Genomic DNA, 12,612 nt, shown 5'->3' on the forward strand with positions numbered 1-12,612 from the left:
AGAATATCATACAAGCCTTTGGAGAGATTGAGCATCATCAACCAAAGAAGCAAAAGATGAACATAAAGGGTAGCAATGATGATGATGAGAAGGAGGAAAGCAAGTGAACTCCAACAGGTTGTATTGTCATCCTAGCCTATTTTAGCTGGTCTTTTTCTTTTGTTTTCATTAGAATTATGCACTTTCTTGAGCTACAAGCAAGCCAATTGAGTAGATTTTCATGTTTCCCTTGATTTAACCAACCATATATGAATTCATGCCATTTCATGAGGTTTTATGCTATATTTGTTGCATATTATGAAAGATTGAATATCTCATGATTTTGAGCATAGCTTTGATGAGTTTGGTTGATTAATGATAGGTGAAGAAAGCTTGGAGAAAGGTTGAAGCAAAGAGGAATGGCTAGGAGTGAAGAGAGGACAATGGAATAAGTGAAATTGAACCGGGAGGCATGAAGTTAGCCCCAACGTTAGCCCCCTAACTTGGAGGCTAACGTTGGGCATGAAGATCACTCCCTGGGCTCCCCACGTTTGAGCCAACGTTAGCCCCCTAACTTGGAGGCTAACGTTGGCAAGAGAAACTTGAAATTCATCCCTGGGCCAGCCAACGTTTGCGCCAACGTTAGCCCCCTAACTTGGAGGCTAACGTTGGCACCTTAATTACAAAGGGGGAGAAGGCCAACGTTTGCGCCAACGTTAGCCCCCTAACTTGGAGGCTAACGTTGGCGCCACTAGCACAAAGCATTGCCAACGTTAGGGTCAAAGTTAGACCCCTAACGTTGGCACCAACGTCCAAACCAGAGAAATATGCTTGCTGCTATGAAAAGTTAGGGCCAAAGTTAGACCCCTAACTTTGGCTCAAACGTTGGGTCCAACTATGGCTAACTTAAAAACCGGTTCAATTGGTTCACTTTGGTTCTTCTTCAAACTTCAAGAGCAATCAACCAAGGCCTCTTTCAACCCAATTCCACCAAGAACAAAGGCCCAACTCAAGGCTTGAAGATCATTTTGGAAAGTGTATAAATAGGATAGAATTCAAGTTATTAGAGAGCTTTCCTTTTAAAATTTTCATAATAGTTTTCGGAGAGCTTTTGAACTTGAGTGAACTTTAATTTCTTGTTTTCATTGCTTTCAATTTCATTTTACATTTGTCTTGGATCTTGGATTGGAGAATTGAAAAAATTCTGTTTCAATCTCAATCTTGGATCTCTCTGTTTCTTTACTGTTAATTGAATTCCATTTCCGGTTCATTGTTCGTCATCTCTTTTCTTTGCAATTTACAATTTCCTTGCTATTGTTCTTGTTGGATCTAGGAAGGCATTGAGATCTAGACTTGGTTTTCTAGTCTCTGGGTCCTGAGATCTGAATTTCTCATTTCAATTCCCTGTTTATTGCTTTTTCTGTTCATTTACTTTACTGCTTCAAGATCCGGTTCAATCCCAATTCCCTTTCCCTCTTCTGTTTAATGCAATTCAACTTTTCTTTGTTTAAATTCTGCAAATCCATTCCCCAATCCCCTTTACATTTCAAGCAATTTACATTTCTTGCACTTTAAGATTCCGTAATTTACATTTCTTGCACTTTAAGTTTCTGCTATTTAATTTCTTGTCCTTTACGTTTCAGCAATTTATTTCTTGTTCTCTTTACTTCAATGCAATTTAATTCTGTCAGCCACAAAACCATCAACCAAATCTTGATTCGCTTGACTAAATTAACCACTAAGCTAAAATTGCTCAATCCTTCAATCCTTGTGGGATCGACCTCACTCCCGTGAGTTTTTATTACTTGATACGACCCGGTACACTTGCCGGTTAGATTTATGTATTTTGGGAGAGATTTATTTTTCCTCCAAAATATCTCATCACTTTACAGACTTCTACCCATGTATGCAGTGACGGATCCAGAAAAATTTAATAGTGGCGGCAAAAATATAATAAAATTTAGGTATAGATATTATTTTTGGCTTTCTACGAACTCCAACAAGTTAAGGACTAATCCGTCGTAAATTTGAGTTTCATTCAAGAGTATGCAATTGGCCGGCAATGAGTTGCTACATATACGAGACGGAATTCAAACTCCAATACTTATTTAAACGGACAACTAAGCTGATCATTTGATCAATCCAAATTGGTTTAGCTATATTTAAAATTTTAAATTAGAATTATCTATACATATTGATAAAAACTATAAATATACACACAATCACTTATTATAATATTTAAACTAATAAAAATATAACTTCACACACATAGAACGATTTAATATTTAAAATAATAAAAAAAATAATTTATAATGACTTTCTTTTTTATGTTTAATATGGCTAAATAGTATTTTTCTATATATATTCTTAAATAATTATTTTATTTTTTATTATCTCATATTTAATTGTCAAATCTACTTATTATAGTCTTTATGGTATAAATAAATTTTTAACCAAAATAATTACACTATATTAATATTAATATATAGATAATATATTTTTTTATCTTAAATGATTTTTGAAAAATTACTAATAATTTAAGTTATATTTAATTAGAAAATTAAGTTTTAATTTAATTATCAATTAATTAACTATATAATAAAGTTAATTATCACTATTTTTTTAGTTTATTTATTTATTTTTATACTAAATCAAATTTAACAATATAATTATTATTATGTGTTAAGTTTAACAAAATATTTTTTTAATATAAAACATAAAAAAATTATTTATATTTTATTTTAAAACAAATATAATATAATAAGTGGTAATACTTATATATATATATTAGATTTTTTTTTTTAAAATTTATGAGGGCAAATGTCCCCTCTTCAATAAGTGTAGATCCGTCCCTGCATGTATGTTTGATTACTGACTTTTGTGCCGTAAGAGAGTTGTTTGCATTGCTCGACAAGCAACCTATGCAAATTTTTAAAGAGGGTTTAGCAAAGCACTTTTTGTATATTTAATGATGTCTCTTCCATTTTTGATGATGTCCTTTCACTTTTTTCTGAGAAGTCTAGACATAAAGGTTTAGAGGTAAGGCCTAAAACTTTTACTCTATAATATAATATGGATCAATCTACAATATGTATCTAAATATTCAGATCGACCTTCTTATATATAGACTTATATATATCGAATTTCAATTCCATTACATCATTATATCTAATGTACATAGTAGCTCCAATTTATTCTTTATTTCATGCAAGCTTCAGAATTTGATAATTTTGATTCCTTTTCTTTAACTAATTATCTTATTTCATTTTCCATATGGTTGCTATTCTTCCAATTTTGACTTTTAAATTGTTTTGGGAATTATAGTTGCCAATGTTTGTTTTTGATAAAGTTCTAGACATTGTTGTGGAAGATCCTGGGTGATTCGGAAAGGAGGCCTGCTACACATACAAGTCTTTTTGGCTTACAAGTCTTACAAGTCCAATAAAACACACGCATTACACTTAATTAACGCATTACACACTTTCACATTCAAGAGTAAATAAAACGCACGTTATTCAACAACTTCCTGTTTCCAAAGCACGCTACTCACCATGCATTATGAACGACTCTTCTTCTTCCTCCATGAAAACAATTTTCTTGCCAAATTTAAAGATAATGGAACTTTAGAAATACACCCAAACGATTACAGAAATACACCCCAACGATTACAGAAATACACCCAAAGGGTTACAGAAATACACCCAAACGGTTACAGAAATTCACCCAAACGATTATATAAATACGCCCAAAGGATTACAGAAATACACCCAAAGGATTACAAAAATACACCCAAAGGATTTAAGAAATACACCCAAAATTTGTTGAAGTACACCTTATGCATATTTCAGAACTCTTTCTCTTTCTCCTCCTCATCTTCTGCTGCTTCTTCTTCTTCAAAAATGATTTCAGAACTTGATGTCAAAAAACAATGAAATCGAGAATAACGAAGAAAGAAAACAGAGAGAAAAGCATGTAAATGAAGAAAAAGAACAGAAAGAGGAAGAAGAACGTGCAGCAAGAAGAAGAAGAAGAAGAAGAAGAAGAAGGAGAAAGAGAAGGCAAGAAACAAAAGAAAAGAAGAAGAAGAGGAAGAGGAAGAGGAAGAAGAACATGCAAGAAGAAGAAGAACGAGAAAGAGAAAGCAAGAAACAAAAGAATGTGCAGCAAGAAGAAGAAGAAGGAGAAAGGGAAGGCAAGAAACGAAAGAAAAGAAGAAGAAGAAGAAGAGGAAGAGGAAGAAGAAGAAGAACGTACCTTGCATCGCGTTTTTTGGGTTTATTCGTTAATTAACTTGTAAAGCATACAAGCCCTAATGACTTGTATGCAGAGCTTTTCTGTTCGGAAAAATAATAACAAATCTTGTTGGCAACTCGGTTAAAGTAAGTGTATTTATTTGCATTATTAATATGCATGTTGTATTAATTTTTTTCCAAGGTAGTAGCTGACAAGTATAAATTTCTTGCAGTTCGTTGAATGAGGACATATATTTGTCAAAGTTGATCTAGCAGAAAATAGAAAACCCATAATGAAAATTCAAAAACAGATATGAAGAAGCTGAACATGAAAGATCTTCCTTCTAGTTTTAAAGGGCTTAAAGTTATAGTGGTTGATGGAAAACCTATTAGAGCTGCTATCACAAGATACCATTTGATGAGACTTGGTATTCAAGTTAAAGTTGCAAACCGCAATAAAAAGGCTGTTTCGTTATGTGGGAAGAATGGTTCTTTAACTTCAGGGTAAGCTTCAGTTTTTTTTGTTTACTATCTTTTATGTTGTGTAATTGAGTACATTTACTGAAGTTCAAATAATTGGATGTGACAGATTATTTCAGTCTAATATTGTTTTCGTTGAGAAGGATTCATGGTTTTTAGGAGAGGATAATATTAGAATATCATAATTAGGGAAACAAAATCAAGAAAATATCAAAGAGAATTAGAAAAAAAATCAATGTAATTTATTAGGATATTATTTCATAACGAGCATACTCTTATCGTACTCTTGATCTATATATCAGTAAGAATTTTGTAAACCGACCAACCGAACCGAAAAAATCGAATGTGTTTTCTATAGATCTTGTCATTCATGGTAACTATTTACTTAAACTCATCTCAATCTAATAGCATAGTTTCGAATGTGCTTTCCATAGATCTTGATCGTAGGTCTCTTAAGTAAATTTTAGGTTGACAAGTACAATGGTTAATCTTTTTTTTGAAATAATTGTTCAAAGTAATCATAAAATCAAGTGCACTTTAAATAAAGGTTGTAGTGATCTATGTGTGTGGATCTTTTCTGATTGGAGTATTGGACATATCAGTGGTAAAATTTTAACATTGTTTGATAAGGTAGTCCCTAGAATGGATCCTAAGATGATGGTGAAGATTCATTGTGACATGATCAAGTGCTTTTTTCAATTATTATTGTTTTTATTATGTAATTGTCTTTTGATTTCAGGTAGATTTGCTTAAAGAAGTTTCATTATTTTGTTGGAGAGGACACCAAGACGTGGCTATATCTGTTGTTGGAAATTTGTTTTTATTTTTTGTTGTGTTGACTATTGAACCTTTAAACTTCTTTAATTGTCGTATTTTAATTTCTTTTGTTGTTGAATTTCATTGAATCAAGACTTTTGTTAGTTATGGTGTACTTGTATTCTATAATTTCAATGTTATGACTTTGCATAATAGTGTGTGGTTATTTTTTGATTTAATTGAAAAAAACCAAACAAACCGAACCAAACCAAACCGATTTTAATTGGTTTGGTTTGGTTTGGATGACCTTGACAAAAAAATCGAACCAAACCGAACCGCAGTTTAATTAAACGATCGGATCGGATGGCTTTTTCCTTAAAAATCGAACCAAACCGCACCGCGAACACCCCTAGTAATTGAGTACATTTACTGAAGTTCAAATAATTGGATATGGCAGATTATTTCAATCTAATATTGTTTTCGTTGAGAAGGATTCATGGTTTTTGGGAGAGGATAATATTAGAATACCATAATTAGGGAAACAAAATCAAGAAAATATCAAAGAGGATTAGAAAAAAATCAATGTAATTTATTAGGATATTATTTCATAACGAGCATACTCTTAGCGTACTCTTGGTCTATATATTAGTAAGAACCTTGTAATCACAGATGAAAAATATAAATAATAAAAATAATACTTTTTTAAATAATTTTTCGTTTCTTTCTTAAACTCTTTGTACTATGGTAACAGATAGAGTTTTCAATATCTGGCAACTAGATTGGAAACAGAATGGTCTTTTGATAAGTTTAGTAATGCCGAATTTGATAAGTTTAGTTATTGATCTTGTCTTGAGTGTTTATGTTATAGGATTATTTATTATTTTGATAAGTTTGTAAACTTATTATCTAATATTTAGTATAAATTTTATTTCTATATTTAAAAGTTTATTTGTATTAATTGTCTACTTTTTTTAAATAGAAAAAATAATTAAAAAATGTGGCTATTAAAATCGACGGTAAAGTTATTGCTTTTTAAATTTAAAATAGACAAAAGAAAACAAAAATATGGACAACGAACTTGTTGATATTTTAATAATTAAATTGTCGGCTCTTTTATCGATTTTTATGAATCAAATATTGACGAAAATATTATCGATTTTGTATAATAATATCGACGGTAAAACTGTTGATTTTATTAAGCAGGTAAAATTCTTAAACTCATATTATAGACGGAAAGATTTTCGATTTTAATGAATTATTAACGATTTGAAAAATCAACAAACTTAATAGCGACCTCATCCGCCGTCGATTTTACCGTCGAATTTTAATATTATCGATAGCCTAGCCGTCGATTTTAACGGTATTTCTTGTAGTGTCTTGATGAAGATCTGAATTCTGAATATCTAAATGATAGAGTATATGCCTTACCACCTAGTCCAACCAGGATTGATGCAGGGATACCCAATGACATTGAAGTCCCATATTCAAACCTATATGACCCATATCTACAAGATATTCAAGATTCTAATGAGGAGAACATTGAAGATCCACTTACCTATTTACCGGACCAAATATGACTTGTGATGACACATCATCCTTCTCAGACAGTGATAGGACCCTTCCAATGACTATTTTAAGCCGTCAATCTATTAAGGCAAGAATTCTCACTATGCATAATTATTAAGCGCATTAAAATAAAGTGACAACTGTCACTTATTATCTAGCTAAGTCAGGAAGAGATAAGGCTTATCCTTATCTTCCAGTTGGCATTGTATAATAAGCTTGTTTAAATTTTTTAAGATATGGTTGTCAATAAGAGACTTCTATAAAAAGAGGGGCTCTTCTCAGTTGTAAAATATCAAACATTATAATATATTCATCCTTTCTTATCTCATAAAATATTCTAAATCTCTTTTCTTTCTCTAAAAAGTTAGTTAGTATTATTTTTCTTCTTTTATCTAGTGTCATTAAAAATGCTCTGGAATTGTCTGTTGTCTCAAAGGATCCTGCTCTTCAAAATATAACATAGATAAGATCTACGAGAATATTTAACAACAAAAAAAATACTCGATCTTATAACATCAAATTTTGTTTGAACCCTTTAAATTTTACCTAATATAGTGTTATAAACATCGATCTCCTGAAGATCCATCCTGTGATATAAAAAAATAAATATTTTTTCAAAAGTGAATCTAAATGGACCTAAATCTTTATGTTATTTGCGAGCGTTTTGCTTTTTTATGAATGGAAATTTTGTTCTTACAAAGAAAGTTTTAAAACCTGTTCAGATATGTTGACTTGTTAAGGACTGAGTGGTGAGCAGGTTTAGAGACTGAAAAATTTTGAAGCTTTGTTGAATACCGTTAGAGTTCAGGTAAAATTGTCAAGACATAAGAATTCAATTCAATTGAAGTGGAGGATGGAGCCAGGAGAGAAGAAGAAGGAGAAAGAGGAAGAGAAGATGTTGATGACTGTACTGCACGGCGCAGTGATCATAACCATGGACGATCAGAATCGAGTTTTCAAGGACGGCGGCCTCGTCATCGAACACGATACCATCAAGGCCATCGGCCACTCTTCGCAGATTCTTGCTCAATTTTCTCATCTTGCGCACCACCTCGTAGATCTCACCGGCCATATCCTCCTCCCTGGTCCGTTTAATTTCTTTCTAGTATAATTTTTTTAAATAATTTTAGTTTAGTGTGTTTGACCATTTTTTTTAAAGTACTAGAAAAATGATTTTCTTTTTAAGTTATAATTCTCATTTTTTAAAAAAAAAGATTTTTTATTTTAAAAAAAATGTTTTCACATAGTAAATAAATAAAAAAATATTTTTATATTGTTATATTAAAAATAATTAATAAAAAAATAAATATTAAGTGAATAATTTTTTTTGTAATTAAGTTATTTTTTTTACTTCTTTTCTTTTCTCTCCAACTTAAATTTTTGGCTATTAATACTTAAACTATTGGACTAATTTTATTAAACTTAATTATCAAAATGACATAATTATATAAAATTATCAAAAAAATACTTTTACTTTTTTAAAAATTACTTTTATTTTTTTTAGTTATTTTAAAATCAGATTATTTTTGCTTTTTTAAAAATATTTTAAAATAATTACTTAAATTTATTTTTAAAAGTTGATTCAAACAAGCGTCATGTGTTGATTTTTTGTAATGTATGATTGGATGTGTCGGTAATGCATGAAAAAAGTTAAATTGATATAGGATTGATCAACACCCACGTTCATACTTCCCAGCAACTGGGAAGAGGCATAGCTGATGACGTGGACTTAATGACTTGGTTGCATGACCGCATTTGGCCTTATGAATCCAACATGACTGAACATGACTCTTACATTTCCACCTTGCTTTGTGGGATCGAACTCATTCACTCCGGCGTAAGTGAATTTAGATGCACTTGGAATCACTTGTAAAAGTACTTTCTCTTTTTGTTTCTTGTAGTGAAAGCTATCTGGATTTTTGTTTAAAAGTGCTTTTCTTTTTTCTTTTATGAAAACCTCAGGTTACTTGTTTTGCTGAAGCTGGTGGCCAACATGTTTCTGGAATGGCCAGAGCAATCAGCTTGCTTGGTATGCGTGCTTGTCTTGCCGAGTCAATCATGGACTCTGGCAATGGCTTGCCTTCCTCTTGGGCTGCTCGGACTACTCATGATTGCCTTCAGGTCTCCCTTAATTGATTCTTTTTCTGGTTAAAAATTCTTACTCGCTCTATGCAGAAATAACTCTCATCTAGACATAATTTGTGTATGTAAACATCCAAAACTAAAAAATGATCTTACTTCTGGACAGATGATGTACTATTTTAGTTCCTTTTGTTAACTTTTCTTTGTGTTCTGAAATGGTATTTGGTTCAATTCTCCATTGCAGTCTCAAAAGGACAATTACAACAAGTACCACAATACAGCAGATGGGCGCATCCGAGTCTGGTTCGGAATTAGGCAAATCATGAACAGCTCCCAACAGTTACTTCTCGAGACAAGAGATGCCGCAGCACAACTGAGAACAGGAATACATATGGTGCTTATCTCTTGCATTTCTCCCTTTCCTCCATCTCTCTACGTCTTTGTATCATGCAATGGCTGCACCAAAATATTCTTAAACCAGATGACTTTGGAATGTTAACTTGAATGACTTCATCTTAAAGTATATTTATATATACTTGTTACATACTTTTTGACCTTGATGCCTTTTATATATTTTCCAATTCTAAAATATGACTCCCTTATTTTTTATACGTTTACTATGTTGTATCTTAATGAAACGTGTATATTGATATATGAATCACACTTGGTTCAATTGGCAATTGTTAGCATGTTGCAGAGATACCGTATGAGAACCAGCTAGTGATGGATGTTCACAAAGTAAATCATGGAACTGTTACTTACTTGGAAAAGATCGACTTTCTTCAAAAGAATCTGTTAGCAGCTCACTCGGTTTGGGTTGATGATAATGAGGTAAAAAAAATTTTCAATCTCTAAAATGTATTCAGCTACATCGAATTTTGAATTTACAGAAATTCCAAAGTGACAAATATTTTGGAATATATAGAGTATGATTTTTATTCACATTATGCTTCGCTTCTTTTCTGAGTTCTAGTGCATTGCTATGGAATAGAAAACGAGGAGTGCTAGGAGGTCAGCACTTTTGTTAAATTCTGTCCAGCACTTAACCATCAAAAGAAAATTGAATGATTCTACACCATTAGATGCAATCTCACACCATTAAAAACATCATTGATGGCTAATTGATGGCTAAAAACCACAAAATCTGCTGGCCCCTAGACTTTCTCATAGAAAACTCTAGAGGTGCAGGGGCAAGGAGTGAGAACTACTTCCTATATGCGTTGGTGAATTTTCAAAGTTTTACCAACATAAATAAAATAGGCCTAAAAAAAAGGCAGAAACTAACTTATAAAGTGCAAAATAAAAAGTACTTTGAAGTTTGTAATTCTTTATTCGAAATATAAATCAATTATGAGTTATTGTCAGTAATTATTATTGCATTACATTTTCAGATATCTCTTTTTTCAAGAGCAGGGGTTAAAGTGTCTCATTGTCCTGCTTCTGCAATGCGCATGCTTGGATTTGCACCTGTAAGGGAGATGCTTGGTGCTGGCATTTGTGTCTCTTTAGGGACTGATGGAGCTCCATCAAATAACCGCATGAGCATTGGTCCTTCTTTACTAAACCTTAAATCCTTTATGTTTCTTATGATTTGAAGAATTTTTCATTTCAATATACTATGTTCTCACAGTGGAAATTTTCATGCATAAATTATATTTTCAGTTGATGAAATGTACCTGGCTTCTCTTATTAACAAAGGGCGGGAAGTTTATACTAATGGGAATACAGATCCAACAGCATTGCCTGCTGAAACTATTCTTAGGATGGCAACGGCCAACGGCGCAAAGTCGGTCTTATGGGATGATGAAATAGGCTCTCTTGCGGTTGGAAAGAAGGTTGGTACCGGTTTAGATTATTTGTGTTTCTTCTTGTAATTATTTTTAGTTTTCTTTTATGAATATTTATTCATCTAGGAACTAGGATTGAGTACAAGAATAGACAGAGTATCTCATTCTGTGCCAAATCAGGCTTTATAGTTTATATGCATGGTGTACAAACTAAAAAGCAGGATAGATCATCATATTGTATTGTACTGTGCAGAAAGTACAATTGAATAATGAAAGGCTTAATAATTGTTGATAATTAAGATATTTCATTTTCTAAGCTCGAAAAATATATTTATTGTCTGTCTATGCAGGAAGAACTCTGTTAATAACAGTATATTGCATATAGAACATTGTTTTTCATACTGCTATTAACACAAGCTGCTTGCTATTTGGCACTTTGGCAGGCTGACATTGTTGTTGTCAATCCTTGGTCTTGGCCTATGGTTCCTGTTCATGACTGGTACGAATAAGCGGTTACTTGATTGGTAAACATAAAGATGCATTAGAAAAGAAACGCAACTAAAGAGAAGGAACTTTCAATTTCATTCAACACAATTACAATACAATGCTAAACATTAACATTACTATATTTATATTATTCTTAATAACAACTAACTAGGCTCATATTATAATCTCCCATCATGCCATCCCAAATTTTCTTTTAACTTGAGGTTCAAGAAATATATGCAGGGTTTCCAACATAGTGTATTGCATGCGGACAGAAAACGTGGTTTCTGTCATGTGCAATGGATTATGGATAATGAAGGACAAGAAGATTATGAATGTCGACGAGGTATGTCCGCTGAAGCATCTTCCTTTGCACTCTCATTTTCAGGAAGGAAACATTCATTCCTCAACGTGATGTTAAGTTTTTATAAGCAAAGCAATTTGACTTTTGTTGCACATGACAGGAAGAGGTAATTTTGAATGCAAAAGAGGCTTCTGCTGAACTTGTGAAGAGGGCAGGCATCACATTACCAACAAGAATGAATGTCATCTGAGCTTCGTTAAAAAAATTGTCGTTTGCCAATAAATTATTATATGTACAAGATAGAATGAAATCGACTAATTTAAATTGGTTACTTTATATTGTTATAGTTGGTTATGTAGTTAATTGTGCAAGAATGAATTTGGTAGCAGTGTCTTTAAGGATTTCAGTTTACCGTGGGTATTGAAAACAATTTAAACGGTGGATATCCTAGTCGGTCTATTAAAAACTTGTCATGATCTGCATATGAAAATAATAATAATAAAAAAAGAATTATGTACGTACGTGTTGAATAATTGAAGAGCACTAAATATAAATATATAATGGCTTCATTCAACACGTATCCCAAATCCCAAATAAAGAAGAAACTCTGTATGAAAGGAATCCATGCCGATATCCGAAATCTTGTAGAAGATAAGATTTAGTTGTCTTTCAACTTCGGCAGTCAACGCTGTGTGAAATGATAATTGACTCTTCTAACATCATTTCAGAGACTCAGACGTGTCAACGCCTCCAACCTTTCTCTCAGGGTCCTTCTTCTTCCGTATTCTCCGTAGAGAGTGGAAACGATTGTTTTCTCTTCCCGGGTGAAAAAAAATAGAATTCGTCTGCCGAACGAATAGAGTATTTATACAATATGTATAGTAGATTATTTATTTGATCTATAAATTAAAAATAAATATTTAGATAAAAATATTATTAA

At 32.1% G+C, this 12,612-nt stretch overlaps 1 protein-coding gene across 1 annotated transcript; it reads left to right on the top strand.

The window, feature by feature from the left end:
- The first annotated feature begins 7,302 nt into the window (after positions 1 to 7,302).
- LOC107614539 (uncharacterized) lies at positions 7,303 to 12,066 on the top strand. The gene is made up of 10 exons (XM_016316731.3): positions 7,303 to 8,098; positions 8,678 to 8,850; positions 8,976 to 9,134; positions 9,340 to 9,489; positions 9,783 to 9,926; positions 10,487 to 10,643; positions 10,758 to 10,930; positions 11,326 to 11,381; positions 11,612 to 11,714; positions 11,833 to 12,066. Exons 1-10 carry the CDS (start codon positions 7,867 to 7,869, stop codon positions 11,920 to 11,922), a joined length of 1,437 nt encoding a protein of 478 aa, XP_016172217.1. The 5' UTR covers positions 7,303 to 7,866; the 3' UTR covers positions 11,923 to 12,066.
- Positions 12,067 to 12,612: the final 546 nt, after the last annotated feature.

The sequence above is a fragment of the Arachis ipaensis genome, chromosome B8, assembly GCF_059453495.1.
Source record: "Arachis ipaensis isolate K30076 ecotype BB chromosome B8, ASM5945349v1, whole genome shotgun sequence".
NCBI classification, from domain to species: Eukaryota; Viridiplantae; Streptophyta; class Magnoliopsida; order Fabales; family Fabaceae; genus Arachis; species Arachis ipaensis.